The sequence below is a fragment of the Phascolarctos cinereus genome, unplaced genomic scaffold, assembly GCF_003287225.1.
Source record: "Phascolarctos cinereus isolate Bilbo 61053 unplaced genomic scaffold, phaCin_HiC Scaffold_726;HRSCAF=1367, whole genome shotgun sequence".
NCBI classification, from domain to species: Eukaryota; Metazoa; Chordata; class Mammalia; order Diprotodontia; family Phascolarctidae; genus Phascolarctos; species Phascolarctos cinereus.
In genome coordinates, this window is record NW_027556098.1 from 392,631,034 (window position 1) to 392,652,770 (window position 21,737).

At 41.8% G+C, this 21,737-nt stretch overlaps 1 protein-coding gene across 1 annotated transcript; it reads left to right on the top strand.

Annotated features, from left to right (window-relative positions):
- Positions 1-835: 835 nt before the first annotated feature.
- SLC2A7 (solute carrier family 2 member 7) lies at positions 836-20,582 on the top strand. Its single transcript, XM_020979654.2, is given in 10 exon segments — positions 836-923; positions 4,325-4,477; positions 5,772-5,897; positions 6,326-6,513; positions 7,021-7,131; positions 11,806-11,907; positions 13,847-13,922; positions 17,145-17,186; positions 17,189-17,271; positions 18,279-20,582. Coding segments are annotated over 10 exon segments (1,179 nt in total). The 5' UTR covers positions 836-850; the 3' UTR covers positions 18,504-20,582.
- Positions 20,583-21,737: the final 1,155 nt, after the last annotated feature.

The following is a 21,737-nucleotide window of genomic DNA, read 5'->3' on the forward strand; positions in this document are numbered from 1 at the left end:
AGGAGAAACTGATCTACCCAAAGATCATTTGAGTTCCCCCTCAAGAGCTTAGGAAGATGAGTATGTGAGCAACATTTTTGAGAGACCGTGCCAATCTGCTCCAAGGAAATTTCTGTACAAAAATCAACTATTACCCAGATTTAAACAGTGCCCCATCTTCCAAGATGATGCTAAAAACATACTGCTGACCCAGACTAAATTCAACATTTGTTAAATGACTATTATGTGCATGGTCCTCTGCTAAAGCAATAAGGATACAAAGACTGAATCTCTAAGAACTTACATTCTACCAAGTAAGGGATACCACATGTACACAGATCAACCAATCCAATAAGCATTTATTGAATGCTAAAATTAAATCCATTTATATATGTCCCAGGCAACTGTGCTCAGTGCTAGAGATAAAAAAAAAAGATATAAATGAAACAGTCCCTGACCTCAAGGAGCTTACATTCTATCTGGGAAAATGGTCCAACACTCTCATTCCTCTTGAAGGATGACAAAGGTTCTGAGAATTATTTCGAATTCAAATTCAAATGAAGAAATGAATTGCAGATAGACTGTGTAAGTACATAGACTGGAGATGGAATGAGAGTGATGTTCTGTTACCCTTTGCTTTCTTTCCCATTCTATCACTCTGTTCTCACTGACATTCCCAGAACTGCTCTGGTGACAACCTACCCAGATTCCATTTCCAATATGCTTAGAATTCCTGAGATGACACCCCCTCTCACCCCGGGGAGTGCTGTCCCTGCTAGCTTTCCCAAATGGCTAACTGAACCTGGACTGTCTTTCCCGAAAGAGGACCCTGCTAATCAATAACATCTTTGCCATCATCCCTGCCATCCTGATGGGATCCAGTAAAGCTGCCAAGTCGTATGAGATGATCATCCTTTCCCGGGTGATAGTAGGAATCTGTGCAGGTATGTGGACCACAGCCCAGCTAACCTGAGGCCATGGGGGAGAATGAAAGTGGAGTATCACGGAAATACCCCCAGTGCCTTACTCTCAGGCCCTTACGCTCCTATTCTGTTCTCATTTGTCAAGGCCTGCTTTCAGGAAAAGATAAGCTCACTCACACAAAAGTACCAATAACTGATGACAGCTTAAGGTTTTATCTTTCTTGGGCGACTAGATGGCTCAGTGGATAGGAAGTTAGGAAGACCTCAGTTCAAATGTGGCCTCAGACACTTTCTAGCTATGTGACCCTGGCCAAGTCACCTCACCCTGTTTGCCTCACCCAAAAAAATTATCTCTCTCAAGGGTATTTGTATTTTAACCAGACAAGAATACCTAAGACCAGAGAATGCATCTCAGCCTGCAGATGGAGGACGGGGCCAACCTCCCCTCCCTTTGCATTAAGCCAGGCCTAAGAAATGACTTTAGGCTCTGAAAAGAGGGAAAGCACTTCCTATCACAAGTTGTCCTAGTTGGGGGAGGTTTATACGTATCTATATTTATAAAATTATAACTTACATCACTGCTTTTAATGGAACACGAAGAATAGTACATACCTTTAATGAAGAAAAATGTAATTTACAACCTTCAGTGAGAATGTTACTGCTGATTTTCCTTCCCAAGGTGTAGAATGTTTGTTTTTGGGGTTTTTGGGGTTTTGTTTTCAATTTATAAAAACTCGTTTTTGACCCTGATGATGGTTCTTTTATAGACCAACAAAAATGACTGTAACATTTTCACAAAATGAAAACAGATCTGGGGGAAAAAATAAAAATTACTTTAAAGGTTTTCCAAGGAATATTTGATGCAAGAGCTTTATCAGCTCTCAGAAGGACCTGATCTCCCTATAAGATCAAGATGTGGCTAATCAAAAATTTTTCTTTACTTTTCCTTTTTTTAATTGTATTTTTAAACTGAATTTAATAACACCTCCCCCTAAAAAACCCCATATATAAAATAGAGTAGTACAGAAAAGAAGGTTACATGTGAAAATGAGATTATTATATACAGCTTGCTTTGCGGAAAATAAATATAATAACCAGTATAATAAATTCAACATGTTACTTTCAAGGTTCTCCTGCTTGTTTGGGTTTCCTCCTGAACTTCTTTTAGTTCTCTTCTCTGCGTTTTAAACAACATCCAATGACATACTTTTTTTCCTTGAGTGGGGAGTGTGACCCTGTCACTAGGGCCCCTCTCTCCCTGCCCTAATCTTCTGTCCCAAATGCATAAAGAAAACACAACTGTTGTAACAAATAAGCATAATTAAGCAAAATAAATCCACACATTTCTGGATTGGCTGTGTCCAAAGAGGTATGCCTCATGCTGTACCCTGAGTCTACTCCTGTCTATGAGGAAGAAGGTAGCATCATTCATTATCATTCCTCTGGAACTGTGATTGATCACTGCAATGATCAGAGTTCTTAAGTCTTTCAAAATTGTTTGTCTTTATAATGTTGTTTTTGTTATTGGATAAATTGTTCTTCTGGTTCTGCTCACTTCCCTCTGCATCAGTTCATGCAAGTCTTCCCACGTTTCTCTGAAATTCTGCCTCTCATCACTTTTCATGTCCCAATAGTACTCCATAGCATTCATGTACCATGATATGTTTGGCCATTCTCCAATTGATAGGCACTCCCTTTGCTCTCTAGAACAAAAGGTGTTATTATAAATATTTTTGTACATATGGGTCTTTTTCCTCTTTCTTCGATCTCTTTGACATTTAGACCCACTGGCAGGATCACCGGATCAAAGGGTATGCGCAGTTTAGTAACTTGGAGGGCATAGTTCCAAATTACTTCCCATAATGGCTGGGGTAACTCATAACTCCACCAATGTACTCCAGTTTGCCTACCTTCCCATTGCCCCTCCAACAACTGTCATTTTCATTGTGTAATCCTTGCCAATATGATAGGTGTGAGATGGAACCTCATTGTTTGAGTGCATTTTTCCAGTTACTAGTGATTTGGAGCCTTTTCTCAAATATGGCTATTGATTGCTTGAATTTGTTCCCTCAAGAACTGTCTGTTCATATTCTTTGACCTATCTGTTGGGGCATGGCGGTCATTCTTGTATATCTAAATCAGTTTTTTTTTTATATCTTGGATATCAGATCTTTATCAGAGAAGCTTGTTATAAGTATTTTTCCTTAGCTAACTCTGTTCTTCTTCTTAGATGTACTGATTTTGTTTGTACAAAATTTCCAATTTTATGCAATCAAAATTGCACATTTCATCTTCTGTCATCCTCTTTATCTATTGTCTGATCATGAATGCTATCCGTAATTACCAAAGGTATTTCCTTCCCTCCTCCTCTCATTTATTTATGTGACCCACATTTAGGTTGTGTTTTCATATAGAGCTTATTATGCTATATGGTGTGACATCTTAGTCTAGATCTAATTTCTGGCCAACTAATTTCTAGGTTTTTTAGATTTTGTCAAATGATGAATTCTTACCTCAGAAGTGAGGGTCTTTGGATTTAGCAGACACTATGCTACTATGTCCCTTTGTTTCTGTATGTTGTTAGAAATGAAGTATATTGGTATATTCTCTATATGTACATATATATGGAACAGTTATGTGGTGCAGTGAATAGAATGCTGGACTTGAAATCAGGAAGACCTAAGTTCAAACCCCATTTCAGATCATGCTCTATCAATGTGACCCTGGACAAGTCACTTAACCACTCTGTGTCTCAGTTTCCTCATCTATAGAATGAGGGTAATAATAGCTCCCACTTCCCAGTGTTGTTGCAAGAATCAAATGAGATAACATTGAAAACCTTAAAAGAACATGTAAAGTTTATTATTATTATTATTATTATTATTATATACTTAATCTGTTCCATTGACTGACTTCTCTATTTTTAATTAATGCCAAGTAGTTTCAATGATTACTACTCTGTGATATAGTTTGACATCCAATACTGCTAGCCCCCTCCTCTTGTCTTTTTTTCCCATGATTTCCCTTGAGAATCTTGACCTTTTGTTCCTCCAGATGAATTTTGTCATTAGTTTTTATAGCCTTCTAAAGCAATCCTTTGGTAGTTTGAATGGTATGGAACTGAATAAGTAATTTCGGTAGCGTTGTCATTTTTATTACATTGACATGGAGGATCCGACTCTTTCAAAATAGAAAAGAAGGTGATATTTCCTGTAAATAACTTCTTAGCCAACTTTACAAAGGCCCTATGAGAATTTTGACCTTCATATGTCCCCCTCAAAACTGATTTCTCTCTGTGCGTGTTTCTCTGTCTGTGTGTGTCCCTCTCCTTCTCTGCCTTTCTCTGTCTAATGCATCTGTCTTTCTACCTCTCTCCCTCCCACCAACTTCCCTTTTCCTGTCTTTGTCTTTTACTCATATAGGCATAGCCTACAGTGCCCTGCCCATGTATCCTGGAGAGCTGGGCCCCCCAAACCTGAGAGGCACATTAGGAACAATGACAGAGGTTTTTGTCATCACAGGAGTCTTTCTAGCACAGATCTTCAGCCTACAGGCCATTCTGGGAAATCCTGAAGGTAAATCAGTGTTGGGGTCAAGGGAGGCAAGGGATAGCAGTAGAAGGAGCTCACTGGATTATAGAAGCTTCAGACGATCATCCTTTGAAGGCCCGAAGGAGCCTTAGAGGTCAGGCATCAGCCTACCCATCTAGAGTCCGGGCAAACTGGCCTTCTGGCTATTGCTGGTGCAGAGCATCCCACCTCTGGTCCTCATCCATCTGCCCAGGTGATCACCCACGCCCTCCCTCCTCACCTCCATCTCTTAGCATCCCAGGTTTCCTTCAAAGCTCAGTTCAAAGGCTGCCTCCTACAAGTGGTCATTACTGATCCCCTCATTCCGTGTGTATCCCACAGGAAATTGCCTGGTACATATGCATATGTATATGTATATGCAAATAGATATGCATTGTATAATACATATACATGTGTACATCACAACATATACATATGCACTACATGTATATACCTACATGAGTATGCACGCATATATACACACATATACGCAGATATTAGTGTGTGATATATGTGTGTGTGCACATATGTGTATACACACCCATATATGTGTCTATATATACATACAGGTATATTACATTTATCTCTATATGCATATGTATATGTACAGGTAATTTCTTGGGGGGAGACACATGTCCCTGGTGGGCTCAGAATTGACTTTTTTTTGGGGGGTAGGCAACGGGGTTAAGTAACTTGCCCAGGGTCACACAGCTAGTAAATATTATGTGTCTGAGGCCAGATTTGAACTCGAGTCCTCCTGAATCCAGGGCTGGTGCTCTATCCACCGCGCCACCTAGCTGCCCTCAGAAATGACTTCTTATAGGAGGCAGCCTTTCAGCTGAGCTTTTCAGGAAACCTGGGATTCTAAGAGGTGGAGGTGAGGAGGCTGGAAGTGAGTGATCACCTAGGTGAAGGAATGTGGACTGGAGGTAGGATGCTCTGAATAGGCATAGATAGATAGATAGATAGATAGATAGATAGATAGATAGATAGATAGATAGATAGATAGATGGAGGATGGATGAATGGAGGATGGATAGATTAGATACGCAGATAAATGATAGATAGATAGATAATGGATGGATGGACAGATAGAGAGATGATGGATGGACAGATAAATGGATATGGATGGATGGACAGATAGGTAGATAGGTATAGATACACACACATATGTATACACACACCTATACATACACGTATATGGTATGTGGTGGTATATATATATATATATATATATATACATTCACACACACATATATAAAGTGATTTTAATGCTGCTTCTCCTTCCTGGCTCCCCTCAGGCTGGCCTGTGCTCCTGGCAATCACGGGGATCCCCGCAGCCCTGCAACTCCTTTCTCTGCCCTTTTTCCCAGAGAGTCCCAGGTACACACTGATTCAGATAGGCGATGAAGACCGGGCCAGGAAAGGTACCCAGGATGCATTCTCATTTCCTGCTCCAGCTTCTGAGCACACTTTGCCTACTCTGAAATTCCCTCCCACCTTTATTTGTCTCTTAATTTCTCTCTGTCCTCCTCCACAAAGCCTGAAGCTGCTGCTGGGCACAGGAATGGGGCTGGGGGCCTGGTCAGAGTTGAGGGCATTCCCAACATGTAGGGTGTGGTCAAGGACAGTGGGGAAATATTCATGTAACTTTTTTCTCCCTTCAAACCCAGTGGAATGTAGGTTCCTTTTTGTCTTTGGGTCCTTAGCACCCAATCACCCAGGTACTTAAATGCTTATTGAATAGAAATTCCTGGAGAAAGCTGCCCTGGAGAGGAGGGGAAAGGGTCTGGCCATCAGCCTTATCTCCATTCTGAAGCTGTTTCCCGTCTGTCTGCTCTGTCCTCATCCGCAGCTTTGAGGGAACTGAGAAACTGGGACAACGTGGAGGACGAGATTGAGGAGATGCGCCTGGAGGATCAGGCAGAGAAAGCTGAAGGTCGCCTGTCTGTGATCAACCTCTTCACCTTCAAGCCCCTGAGGTGGCAGCTCATTTCCATCATTGTCTTAATGGCAGGCCAGCCGCTGTCCGGTATCAATGCGGTGTGCGGGATTCTGGGAAGGGAGGAGGGAGCGGGTCATGAGAGCAGCAACGAACCCGGGGCGACGGGGCTTTGTCTCCCGTGTAATTGTCTGGGGCTGGAGGGGTGCGAGGGGGTGGCATGCTTCCTCTCTGAAGCAATCCTCCTGGTCTGACTCTGTCACCATTATTTGGGTGACCTAAAACAAGAAACCAAAATCGGCTCTGATTCTTAAAATCTAGCCACTGGTCAGATTCTTATAATCTAGCCAATAGCTTACTAATGTTCAGACTCCTTAAGAGTCTGCCCAGCATGACGGATGTTCTATTAAACCTTGTCTTTGGCTGGGGGAAAAAAAAAAAAAGAAACCAAAATCAGGCGAGGGTGAAGGAGCTTGCCTCCTTCCTGTCCCTGGGCTGCCCCTTCCCTATGTACTTAGGGCTATTTGTTGCCGTAAATCAAGAAATCAAGCTCATTTCCTGTAACCCCGGGCCTCCACTAATGTTAAACCTGCGTGCTTTTGTTCCAGATTAACTATTACGCAGACACGATCTATACCACAGCTGGCGTGAATCCCATGCACACTCAGTATGTGACCGTGGGCGCAGGCATACTCAACATTGTGATGACAGTCATCTCCGTAGGTCACTTGCCCTACCTAGAAGCTCCTACCACAGTCAAGAAGGCAGGATAGTGGAATTGTGGGAACAGAAAATACTGCTAAGGAGGGCACCAGTCTCTTTTTCACTCTAAGGCTGCCTGCAGACAGTAGACAAAAGAGCTATGACCAGACCTCCTCACCCTTTTCACCTGGCCATTACGCTGTATCTGGGGAGCTCATTTTGCTGACAGGAGGTCGGGCCACTTGTAATTTCTCCGTTAAAGTCTTCCCCCGGGTGTCTGCATTTCTGTTCCCCTGGATTTTACATGTCCCTGGGAAAGGTTCATATACCAGTCTGTGTTTTAAGTTGCCTAAAGTCTTAGACCAGAGATGTGGGGGATAATAACTCCATGCCTTCTGAGCTCTTCTCTACTCTCTCAGACAAGCCTGGATTAGAGGTCACAGAGTCCTGGCTGTCAGTAGTTATGGGCCCCTTACAGAAAGGGTCGTTTGTATTTAGGGAGTCTCTGAGAAGAGTCTCCAAAACATAAGGAGGAGACTTCAGACAAAGGTTAGACAAAAGTCACAAAGACAGCTCTAGACTTGGAAGGAGAGTGGTCTTTCCTTACATCAGTCAATCAATCAACGAGTATTTATTAATTAAATATTTTATTTTTTCCAATTACATGTGCAAACCATTTTTAACTTTAATTTTTAATTTTTAATTTTGAGTTCCAAATTCTCCTCTTCCCCTCCTCTCCCCTCATTGAAAAGGCAAGAAATTTGATGTAGATTATACATGTGCAGTCGTGCAAAATATAATCCACAAGCATTGCTGATTGAAAGACAAAAATGAAATTGTAAATATTTCACAGCTTGCTAAGTGGTAATAGAGGAAAAGAAAGGTGAGGAACCTCAACGAAATGCCACTCCATCGATCAAGAAGTTTGTACTTGAGCTGGGCCATGAAAGAGTTGGGGGAAGAAAGAGCAACAGAAACCAGGCTGGGCATCAATGTGGTCTGTGCAGGGGACAATGAGAAGACAGACCAGCTGAGTAGGAACAGAATGTGAATGTTGGGAAATAGAAAATTAGATTGGGGACTTCTGCTTCCGGGAGCCAAAACAGCAGAGTAAAAGGGTAGTGGCTCTCACCCTCCCCTATCAACCTTTGAAAACCCAGAAAATATCACCCCAGGAAAAACAAAACCCTGGAACAGCAGAACTAGAAGAAAGATGGGGAGCAGCCGTGCAGCAGCCCAGCAAACGGGTCTCCCAGGGCCTCAGCAAAAGTAATCGAAGCAGCACTACAAAGGGCCCCAGACGGATAAGCACCCTGCAGCATTCATCTGAAAGGAGCTGAAGAAAGCAACCTAAAGTCTTCCTAAAGTCCAAGCCTTGCTGATTCCAGCCTAACACTAGGTAAGCTGTCAGAACCTCCAACTGTCAACCAGTAAGAGATCCTGAAGCCCAGGTGGTAGAGCAGGAAAACATCAACACCCGGACCTCTGAGGGCCTCAGGGAGGGGGAGGGGAACCAGTGGAAACCAGCTCAGAAAACCACCAGGTGCCTCGGCACTATACAGCAAAGGAATCTCCCAGTGCATTAGCAGATACAAGGGAGACAGCACTGCAAGGGGCCCCAGACAAATAAACGCCCTGTAGCACCCATCTAAAAGGAGCTGAAGAAAGCTAAAGGAAAGGAAAAGCAGACAACCTAGAATTGCCTGAAAGTTCCAGCCTTGCTGATTCCAGCCCAACATGAGGTAATCTGCCAGAACTCTACAGCCTCCAATTGCCAACATAAGAGGCCCCAGCACAGAAAGCCAGTGACCAAGACCTAGGCTCCCAACACAAGAAGCTTGGGTCAGTGCCCTCTGTTCCCCAGCAGGAGAGCTCAATCTCTTTAAAGGCCAGGGAATAAAGAAACACCATGAGTAAAAAGAAATGTACCATAGATTCATATTATGAGAAGAGTGAAGATCAAGACAGAAATTCTGAAGAGGACAACATTGTCAACAAACCCACATCTGCAACATCAAAAGGGAATATGAACTGGTCTGAAGCCCAAAAAGCCTTCTTAGAAGAGCTCAAGAAGGATTTTAAAAGTCTAATGAGAGAGGTAGAAGAGTCCTTAAAAAACAATTGGCCAATTGGAAAAAAAGTACACTGAAGAAAACAAGTCCCTAAAAAACACAATTGGCAAACTGGAAAAAAAGTACACTGAAGAAAACAAATCCCTTAAAAATACAATTGGCCAATTGGAGAAGGAAGTACAAAAACTAACAGAAGAAAACAATCTGTTAAAAACTAGAATTGGACAAATGGAAACTAATGACTCTATGAGAGAGCAAGAATCAGTCAAACAGAAACAAAAAAATGAAAAAATAGATGAAAATGTAAAATACCTCATCGGTAAAACAACCGACCTGGAAAATTGATCCAGGAGAGACAATTTAAAAATTATTGGACTACCTGAAAATCATGATGAAAAAAAGAGCCTGGACAGTATCTTTCAGGAAATCATAAAGGAAAACTGCCTGGAAGTCCTAGAACCAGACAGTAAAATAACCATAGAAAGAATGCACTGGTCACCACCTCAAAGAGATCCCAAATTGACAATGCCAAGGAATATAATAGCAAAATTCCAAAATTACCATATGAAAGAGAAGGTGCTGCAAGCGGCCAGAAAGAAACAATTTAAATATCACAGAACTATAGTCAGGGTTACACAGGACCTTGCAGCTTCAACATTAAAAGACCACAGGGCATGGAACATGATATTCCATAAGACAAAGGAGCTTGGATTACAGTCAAGGATCAACTACCCTGCAAAAATGAGCATGATTTTTCAAGGGAGGAAGTGGATATTCAATGATATAGGGGACTTCCAAGCTTTCCTGATCTGCAAGTACAAGATTCAAGAAAGACATGAAAAGGTAAATGGGACAGAAAGACACAATATGTCGTTAATAAGGGTGGACTGTTTACATCCCTGCAAGGGAAAATGACACCTGCATCTCTTGAGAACTGTATTGTTATTACACCATGTTAAAGGAGTATACATAAAGGGGGTGGATATTAGTTGACTCTGATGTATGATAAAAAAAAATCTAATCAAGTGGGTTAAATGGATCCAAGTAAGTGGATTAGTCTCTTAGAAAATGTACTGAGAAAGGAGGAGGCAGACAAGAGTAAACTACATTACAGGAAAAGACAGAAAATCCTATTACAGCAGAGAGAAAGAAGGGAGGGGGGTGAGCATTTTTTGAACCTTACTCTCATCAGATTTGGCTCGAGAAGGGAATAACATAATCAGTTAGGTATAGAAATCTAACTTGCCCTATAGGCAGTAGGAGGGAAAAGGGGAATGAAAAGGGAGGGGGGAATAGAAGGGAGGAAAGAAGCAGTAAGGCTAAAGAGGAAGAAAAGGGAAAGGGAAGGAGGGACTGAGGGAGGCGGTGGTCAAAAGCAAAACACTAGTGAAAATTTGTACTTAAAACTTCACTAATGTGAAAATGTTTAATAGGAATGTAAATGTATAGACTATATCAGATCGTGTGCCATCTCGGGGAGGGTGGTGGGAAGGAAGGGGGAGAAAAATTCTAAACTCCAAAGCATGTGGAAGTGATCATTGATAAATCAAAATAAACTAATAAAATAAATTTTTAAAAAAGATTTTTAGTTTAATGAAATAAAAATTATCTATTTTATCTTTTGCAGTCTTCTCCATCTTGTTTGGTTGAGAATTTATTCCCTAGCCATAGATGTGAAAAGCACATGATCTAGTTATGTTTTATTTTTTTAATAATGTGAATTTTAATATCCAGGTCACTTTTTTTAGTGTATTGTGGCATTTGGTATAAAATGTTGGTGTAACCCTAATTTCTGACCGACCTATTTTCAGTTTCCCCTGCAATTCTTACCAAATAGGGATTTTTTCATTTGTTCATTTGTTTCTAATTTTCCATGTCTTGTCTGTTCCATTAACCTGCTTTTCTACTTATTAAAACCAAATAGTTTTAATGAAAACATTTTTCTTTATAGTAAAGTTTGAGTTTACTGAAGAACTATTCCTCCCTCATTCCTACTTGTTTTTTCATAGTTTCCCTTAAGATTTTAGGCCTTTTTCCCCAAAATGAATTTTGTTACGACTTCCTGTTGGTAGATTGATAGTTATGGCACCAAATCTGTAAACTCACTTGGGTAGTATCATAATTTTTATTACATTGGTGAAGTTCAGCCATGAGTGTGGGATAACTTTGCGGTCATTTAAGTTGTTCCTTATTTACTTAATTTGTAATTGTATCTCTGTATATACAGCACATAACACACTGTCTGACTTAGAGTTGATGCTTAATAAATGTTGATTGATTGTATATCTTGGGGGAAAAAAAAGAAAATTAGATTGGATAGCCAAGGTGGGGTGGGGTTGGAAGAGAGCTGTGAAGGTCAGACAATGAGCCAGATAATAGGGAATTTTTGTAAATTTTTTTGGGGGGGGTGTGGGGGGGGTGACATGATTAAAAAGCAATGTGCTTTAGGAACATGAATTAAGCAACCGTAGGCAGGAAGTACTGGAGTTGGGGAAAGATGAACCAACTGCAGTCCCTGCTAAAGTATTCTAGGAACCTCCCATTTCAAGCCCTTGCCTCTCTTTAGAATAGAACATACTGGAGTCCACTAAAGGAATTAACTTCACTTTGTCTTCTCAGGCTTTCACTGTAGAGCTCCTGGGGAGACGGCGCCTCCTGCTGGTTGGCTACGGAATATGTGGCTCAGCCTGTGTGGTGCTGACCCTGGCTCTCATGTTCCAGGTGAGAAATAGGATGGCTCTGCTTCATGGGGTTTTCTGGATCTGGTAGAATCTAAGAGGGCCTGCTCAGGGATGAGAAGAGGGAGAGATCAGAGCCCAGGGAGAGGAAACTAGAGAGAAATGACTCGGGCTGTGATGTTCTTAGGGTACACTGACCAAGTCACCATAAAGGAACGTTGGCAAACAAGTCCCCAAATTCCTGGACTGCAGCAAAACCTTCCTACCTACTCTCTCCTTAGATAATGCCCAGATATTTAAATATTCACTCATGTTCCCTGTTCACCCAGCACCAAATTATATAATGCTCCAGGAGAGTAATAACAATGATAATCACAATTCTTTTGAAAAATAGTAACAACAATTATCATAATAGAGTAACCATAATAAAAAGATAATAATAGAATAACAATAATAATAACCACTCATTTTTATAGCTTGTTGTGGTTGTGTGGTTTGTCCTTCATTCTTGAAGAGGACCATGACATCAGGAAGGTGATGCCATGACTTGCAAATGAATTGGATTGAAGTAAGGCAGGGCTGTGCCAAGTCACCAGCCTCACTGTCTCCTCCAGAGCCATCTGGGTCCACTGGCCAGATATAGACAGCATGACTGGAGGTGGCCCACCACTTTCCATAGTACTATTACCTACATTTCCCAGGTGAGGAAACTGAAACTCAGGAAACTGAAGTGATTTGCCTAGAATCACACAGCTAAGAAGACAGCATTCATAATTAAAGCATCTTGAACTCTTTTTGTGGAATAGATGTAGAAATGTGAGCTAGATGAGAGTATTGTTATTGGACTTCAGAATTCTTTGAATGGCTGGGCCCAATGGATGACCATTAATATCTCCACATCAGTCTGGAAGGTCTTCAAGGGCAGGTTCCAAGGATCTGTATTCAGCCCTGTGTTGCTTCATATTTTTATCAGTGACTTATGTAAAGGCAGGGATGACATTCTTATCAAATTAGCAGATGACACAAAGCTGGGATAGGTTAACCACAGGATGACAGTCAGACTCAAAAAAGTTCCTAGTCAGGGACAGTAGGTGGCGCAGTGGATACAGCACTGGCCCTGGATTCAGAGGACCTGAGTTCAAATGTGGCCTCAGACACATAACACTTAATAGCTGTGTGACCCTGGGCAAGTCACTTAACCCCACTGCCTAGACAAAAAAAAAAGTTCTTAGTCTAGAAAATTGCCTTGGATCTAATAAAGTGAAATTTAATAGTGATAAATATAAAGTCTTACTCTTTTAGATTTTCAAGTACAAGATGGAGGAAGAGGGTATGTGTGTGTGTGTATGTGTGTATGTGTGTATGTGTGTGCATGTGTGACAGAGAGAGAGAGAGAGACAGAGAGAGAGGTGAGGGGGAGGGAGAGAGGGAGGGAGGGACAGAGAAAATATAAATATATATTATATACATAATTTCATCTTTTTTATAGAACATGCATGTATATATGTGTATATATATATATATATATAAAGAGAAAGGAAGGGAGAGAGGGCGAGAGAGAGGGAGTATAAATATATAATATATATAATTTTGTCTTTTCATAGAACATGTATATATATATATATATATATGGAGAGATAGAGGGAGGGAGGAACAGAGAGAGAGAGAGAGAGAGAGAGAGAGAGAGAGATCAGACATCAGTTTGTCTGAAAAAGATCTGGGGATTCTAGTGGGAATTCAAACTCAATAAGTCAGCAGTGTGATGTGGAAGCTAATGTAATCTCGCATTGCATTAATAGATTCATTGTTTCCAGGAAAAGGCAGTTGATGGTAAATTTTCAGTCCACTAAAACCCTGAGATCCTTTGCACACGAATAAACTATGCTAGGCTTACAGATTCCCTTTTAAAGTAGCCTAGTTTTTTTTTCCCTTTCCTACCTCCTAGGCGTGTAACTAGAGCTATCACTTCCTCTTCTCCACAGAACGAGGTTCCAGAGCTATCTTACCTCAGCATCTTCTGTGTCTTCTCCTACATTGCAGGCCACTCCGCAGGGCCCAGTAAGTACCTGGATAGGTTTCTCCTCTCCGTTTGCCTCCTGATCCAGAGAGGCCAGTAGCCTAGACAATGCCGTTTTGAAGATAAAAACTGTTTTTATGAATTACCGAGAGAGGAAACTTGGTGTGGTGGTTAAAGGGAGTCAGGAAGACCTGGGTTCAAATCTTACTTCTGATATTCTAGCTAGGTGACCCTAAGCAAGTCACTTAATCACTCAATGACTGCAGAAATCTGTCTAAGGCTATAATTTGCTAATATTCATCTGCAGAAGGAGTTTTCAAGTCCAGAATCAATTCTGGGCATGGAGAGAAGAAACCTTTCCCTATTGGAGTTGTTTCTTTGTCTAAGATAAAGTGGAAGAAGTCTCCATGGTCCTATCAACAAAAAAGAAGCCTTCCAGCAGCCCCTTGTCACATAGCCAACAAAGAGGGATCAAAGGTTTGAATGCTGCCAGAAGGGGGAGGGACACCTCACCCTCTCCTGCCCCTAGGGCAGACTTGTTCAAGTCTGAATTCCATAAGATCACAGATCTGGAGCTGGAAGAGACCTCAGAATTCATGTAGTCCCACTTCTTCATTTTCCAAATGAGAAAAACTAAGGCCTATAGAGGTAAAGTGACTGGCCCAAGGTCACACAGCCCGTATGTGTCAGAGCCAAGATAGAACCAGGTTCTCTGACTCCAAGTTAGTGTTCGTTCCCTTGTACCTCAACACCTCCTCTAAGGCCACACTTCTTGAACTTTTAGAAAGGGAGGGGAAAGCAGTGGCCTAAGTCCAAAGGTTCTGCCCAATGGCCTGGCCAGCATCCCTGGCAGTCGTCCTTTGTGAAGAATGCCCCTGGTTGCTAAGATCTCCTATATTTGCACATCTGTACTCCTCATTAGGGGAGCTAGGGGGTGCCATAGTGCATAGAGCTCTGGGCCTGGAGTCAGGAAGACCTGAATTCAAGTTCAACCTCAGACACTTACTAGCTGTGGGACTCTGGACAAGTCACCCAATACTGTTTGCCTCAGTTCCTCATCTGTAAAATGGGCTAGAGAAGGAAACACAATATTTTTGCCAGGGAAAACCCAAATTTCCACAAAGAGTTGGCTACAACTGAAACAACTGGACAGCCACAATAGCTCTTCAATTCCACTAGCATTTATTAAGTGCTAGCTGCTAAGACAGTGCTAGCCGCTTAAGGACAGGAGACTTCGTTTTCTTTTTTTTTTTAAGGCAATTGGGTTTAAGTGACTTGCCCAGGGTCACACAGCCAGTAAGTGTCAAGTGTTTGGTCTGAGGCAAATTTGAGCTCAGGTCCTCCTGACCTCAGGGCCAGTGCTCTACCCACTGTGCCACCTAGCTGCCCCTCGAGTGCTGTTTTTAAATGCATAAAAATAAGACAGAATTTTCTCACCCAAGTTCCCAGACTCCACTGAAATCTATACCATTATCCTGGGTGAAGAACCCCATCACTCCCACTGGTGGTTTGGTTTCTTACCTGGAATCATTCATTCCTTTGAACTCTCAATTACTAAGGAATTTCCCATGAGAGTTTTCAGTCTCATGAAATAAGAAAGAGAAGAGGACTTGGAAGCCTGGATGTTTGGGTTCAAGACCTAACTTTACCCCAGGAAGTGATGATTTGCAAGTCATTTCACCTCTTTGTGACTCAGTTTCCTCCCCTGTAAAATGAGAAGTTTGGTCTAGTATGAGTGGAGCCTCATATTGGCTTAGAAAATTACAAATTAAGATTATGTGGTATTATGATTTTACTTATTTGTTAAACATTTCCCAATTATATTTAATCTGCTTCAGGTAGGGCCATAACTTTGACAGCTCTGGGTCTAGATGACCTTTGAGGCTCCTTCCAGCTCTAAAGCTATAATCCTTGGTTCTTCCAGCTATGACCTTCAGGAAGAGTCTGGAAGGGGACGGTAATGGTGGTGTTGGTTACCAAAGATATTCTCCTGTGGCACCTCTGTTTCACCACAAGGTGGCAGCATTTACTCTAAACAGAAACTTTAATGGCGTCCATAACACTTTATCTAACCCGGGGAAATTCTTGTTCTGGTTGGAATCTTATTTTAAAAGGCTTTGAGGAAGCTTCCTCGCTAGTCTGAAAGGAACAATGGTTCACGGCTAACTGGCAGCATGGCATAGTATACTGCACTCAGAAAAACCACAGGTTCAAGTCTCACCAACAATGCTCATACCAGGTGTAACCAAGGTCAAGTCAATTAGCTTCTGACCCTCAGCTGCCTCATCGAGACAATGAGCTGGTAGACTTAAATGACCTTTAAGGTCCTTCCTTATCTAAATCTATGGCCTATGATGTATGGTCTGGAGGTATTCACAGAATCTCAGAGTCAGAAGAGACCTCAGATGCACCTTAGTGTGACCACACCTAACCAAAAATTCTCCCTATAGCTTACCTGACAAGAAAAGGGAACTCATTACCTTCCAAGTTAGCCCAGTCTATAAGCTTTTGTTCTGTCTATAGTATTTCCCTCATCTATCAATTTAATAACTCAGTGGAAAAAAAAGAAATATTCTCTGATATTTCACCTCTATTAATAGTTTTTGATTCATTTTTTGACCACTTGGAGATGACTTCATGTGGTCAGTCTTATCCAGGGTGGTTTGTTTGTTTTGAATTCTCATTCAAATATATGAACATGGGGGTTTGTCAGAACAGGGAACTCCCAGCATGGGAACCTCCTCCGTTAAAGCCGATTACAACCAGTCTCTCAAGTAAGTCTTGAGGGATTAGGAGATAAATAAGAAAATCATGGACCGTGGGGAAAGTGCTACTTGGAGGTAGAAAACCTGAGTTCAAACCTGTCACTGCCATCTATTATGACATTGGGCAAGTCACTGAAATTCTCTGGACCTCATTTTCCTTGATGGTAAAACAAAGAATGTCTAAGACACATCCAACTCTAAATAGGGGATCCTGAATTCCCTAAGGCACATCCAGGCAAAATGACTTGCTTTGGGTCACATAGCTAATGCCAGTGGTGGGATTTGAACCCAGGTCTTCCAAACCCCAAGTTCAGTAGTACTATCCACTGTACCACTTGACTTCCTATACATTTAAGTCTCATAGGAGTCTGAGTTTTGAGCTAAGAGCAGGAAACATGCAAGAACCCCAATAGAAGGCTGGAAGGCCCCTAGAGAAGAATCCATTGATAGCTCCCTCTGCCTCTTCTCTCTCTCTCTCTCTTCTCTCTACCCATTAAGGTCCTGTTCCCTCAGTAGTAAGGACTGAAATATTCCTGCAGTCCTCCGGCCGGCTGCGTTCATGGTGGATGGAGCTGTCCATTGGCTCACCAACTTCATCATAGGACTGGTTTTTCCATTCATCCAGGTAAGTGAGGTTGCTTCCTGTCCATAGCAAGCCCCTTGCACCTTCCTACCGGGAGTCTAGCTGATGTTTAATCACTTAGTCTATAAGCATTTATTCAACACTGACTGTATTCTAGGCACTGTGCTAAGCACTTTACAAATATTATCTCATTTGATCCTCACCACAACTCCGGGAAGCAGGTAATATTATTATTATCCCCATTTTACAGTTGAGGAACCTGAGGTAGGCAGCTATTAAATGACTTCCCCAAGGTCACACAGCTAGTTTGTCTGAGGCCAAATTTGAACTTGGGTTTTCCTGACTACCAGGTTCAGTGAGCCACCTAGCTGTCTCTTAAAGCACTAGACCTGGAGATAAAAAAAATTCAAATCCAGCCTCAAACACTTACTAGCTATGTGACCGTGAACAAAGCACTTAACCTCTCTAAAACTGTTTCCTCATCTGTCAAGTATAGATAATAACAGCACTGATTTCCCAGGGTTGTCATACAATCAAATGAAATAGTATTTGTAAAGACTTTGCAAACCTTAAAGATCTATATAAATGCAAGCTATCATTCTCATCATTGTCATCATTAAACTATTTGTCACAGGCAGCCAGGTAGCACAGTGGACAGAGCACTGAGCTTGGAATCAGGAAGACTCATCTTTATGAGCTCAAATCTGGTCTCAGACACTTGCTAGCTGTGTGACCCTGGGCAAGTCATTTAACCCTGTTTGCCTCAGTTTCCAAATCTGTAAAATGAGCTGGAGAAGGAAATGGCAAACCACTCCTGTATCTTTGCCAAGAAAACCCCAAGTCTGGTCATGGAGAGTTGTACCTGACCGGACAGTAACAACAATATATAGATTCTCAAAACCCTTGTAACATCCCCAGAGGAGTCAACAGCCCTACAGGTTGGTCCCTCTGGTCAATTGAGGCAAAAGGTTTAATCCTCCTGGAAAGAAATGACTAGAGATATCCCACCACAGCTTTACATTTCCTGTTTTCTTTGTTCCCTGGCTTAGGAAGGCATCGGTGCCTACAGCTTCATCATCTTCACTGCAATCTGCCTCTTCACTGCCATCTATATCCATGTGGTTATTCCTGAGACCAAGGGCCAAACATTTGTGGAAATTAATCAGACTTTTGCCAAAAGAAATAAGGTGGAAATCACAGAGAAGAAAAAAGAAGAAACGATGGACATCCACCCTTGGCCACACCCAGCTTCTGCCAAGGAAACAAATTTTTGATGGTGCCCACCATCACTGCAAGTCACCAGCAACCTTTCCCATCCTTCACCATCCTGCTACTTTCCTTAATGCTAACGTCTCCCTAGAGAGGGCAGTAGTAGTTCCAGGTCATCGCAGCGGTGAGCTGCTCGTCCTGCTCCCTCACTGGTGGCCAAAAGGCCCTCAGGGATGTGGGCTTCTCTCTTCCATGACCCGCTCAGGGCTCTTCTCTTACTTCCCTAACTTTCCTTTTCCATCTCCTTCCCTGGATTCTCATTGTCTTGCTATTCCCTAAGTATAGGACACTTCAATGTCAAATCAGGTCAACCAGCATTTATTTATGCCCACCGTGGGGATGTTGGAGATGGGGATTCTTTTCAGATAAGGCAGAACTTAGTGGCATCTGACATCCTTTTCTGTTCTGAGATCCTGGGATTCTAGCTGCCACCTCATTATCTACTGCCCTGACCTCTCTTCTGAGGGTCCAGCTTCCCACAGCATGTCCCTGACTAGGACTCAGCAGGTACAAGCCAAGCCTCTTCTCTTCTCCACTCCACCCCACCCCCACCCCCAGCTTTCTCTTCTGACTTCACTCCCTCTGCCTGAGGCATCACCACCATTCACTCTGTTCCCAAGATGTGTGACTAGAGTTTTCTATGACCCTTCCTCCTCTCATATCCTATCAATTACCAAGTAATCTTTCACAACCTCTCTCACAGTGATCACCTCCTCTCTGTTCCTGCTTCCATCTGGCTACCACATTCCTTCATTATCCTCTCCCCCAACTACTCTAATAGACTCTGATTCCCTGCCAGAATGACCTTTCTTAGACATAAATCTGGCCACATTTCTCCTCTGTTCAAGACTGTTCAATGGTTACCTACTACCCACTGAATAAAGTTTCACCTGTGATTCAAAGTGCCTTCCACTATCTGGAACCACCATAACTTTCTGGCTTTCTCTCAAATTGACCTCCTCCATTCATTTTATGCTCCAGTCAAACTAGAGGCTCTATGCTTGGAATATCCTCTCTAACCATCTTTTCTTATTGAACTTTTACCCACTATTTAAAGTCCAACTCAGATGCTACCCCCTCCAAGAAATGAATGGAAGGAAAGGATAGAAAGGAAGGGAAGGATAGAAGGGAAGGAAAAGACAGAAGGGAAGGGAAGGGAAGGACAGAAGAAAAAGATAGAAGAGAAGGAAGGGAAGAAAAGGTCAGAAGGGAAAGAAAGGATAGAAGGGAAGGGAAAGGAAGGGAAGAGAAGGAAAGAGAAGGATGGAAGAAAAAGGAAGAGAAGGAGCGTTTCTATAATGTCTACTATATGCCAGGCACTGTGCAAAGTACTTTTTTACAAACAGTATCTCATTTGATCCTCACAACTGCCCTGTAAGATAAGCTCATATTGTCCCCATTTTCTACTTGAGGAAACTGAGACAGAGGTGAAGTGACTTACCTAGGATTCACATGGCTAGTAAATGTCTGAAGCTTATTTGAACTCAGGTCTTCCTCACTCCAGCACTCTATCCACTGAACAATCAGGAGTCTCTCTCTGTTGGTAATGAATCATCATCTGAACCTCACTTTGTTCTGTACCTCTTTAAAGCACTTATCATGCATTATTGTGTATTATGATCATCTCTGTATATTAACCCCTTAATAGGCAATAAGTTCCATGTGGGCAAGGCCCATGTCTTATATAACTTACAAAACATGTCTTATAAGCCAGTGCCTGGCTTCATACTCTATACAAAGTAGGTGCTTAATAAGCATTTCAACGAACAAATAAATGTGAACAGTTTTCACTGAGTTAACTAAAAAAACAGCTAATTTCCTTTGTCTAGCCAATTCCCAAGACTGTCAGGTAGATTAAATGACCTGAAGATAGGTGGGTATATGAACCATCCTTTACACATCTGTATGTTTAGAATGATTTCTTGGAACCTATAGTAAGCACACAAATCCAAGACAGGTGGATTCATTGATGTGTAAGGATTAAGCTAAATTAATATTAACAATTCATTGTCTAACTGGTATGCTTCTTAAAGTAAAAAAGTTAAGAGTTTCATCTTTGACTTAAAGATTAAAACTAGAGTAGTACAGCTGGTTCTATGCTCGTCTTGGTTTATTGACTCTCATTTGGGTTTCTGATCATAAAAGTAATGGACAGACTCACCTTTGAATCGTGAAAACATTTGTTGGAAACACAAAAAAAGTGTGTGTGTTTATAATTATATATTTATACATATATAATTGTATATTTATATGTATATGCTTACATATTTATGTGTATACATAGATAGATAGATAGATAGATAGATAGATAGATAGATAGATAGATAGATAGATAGATAGTTGTTCAGTCATTTCAGTTGTGTTTGCCTCTTGGTGATCCCATTTGGAGTTTTCTTGGCAAAGATACTGGAGTGCTTTGCCATTTCCTTTTCCAATCATTTCATGAGGAAACTAAGGGAAACAAGGTTAAATGGCTTGCCCAGGTCACACAGCTGTGTGTCTGAGGTCAGATTTGAACTCAGGTCTTCCTTACTCCAGGCCCAGCACTGTATCCACCACACCACCACTTGCTCCCATACAGAGAGAAAGAAAGAGAGAGAGAGAGAGAGAGAGAGAGAGAGAGAGAGAGAGAGAGAGAGAGAATTTGGATAGTCCTTGGTCAAGATCTATGTAGGAAACTCCTGATGTGAAAACTCCTTCCATGGATACAGAACTGCAGCTCACTTACAATCTTAGAGAGTTGCCTAGAGCCAGAGATTAAGTGACTTGCCCAAGGTCACACAGCCAATACATGTCAGAGACAAGATCTGAATCCAGGTCTTTATGATTCAAAGGATGGCCCTCTATCCACTATACCACTTTCCCTCTCATATGTATAAATCCCATTTACTGGCATTGATCATGTGGGATCAGAAAACTAACAATGCAGCCAGAACACTGCTCACATCACCAGGGTGTTCTCACATTTGGGCTGGTCCACAGCTAGAGTTCCTTCACAGGCTGGCAGAACTCCAGCTCACCTGCCTCTGGAAGTTTAGTCAGTTTCAGAGAAGTTGAGTATCAAGGTCACACATCACAGAGGGCAGTGACTGCTGGCTCCTTGGCCTCACTGGGCCAAGTCAAGCCAAACAGCATTATTAAGCACCTATTAGGTGCCAAACATTGTGCTGAGCACTGGGGACACAAAGAAAGGCAAAGATAGTCCCAGCTCATGACGATGGAGACAATATGAAAACAAT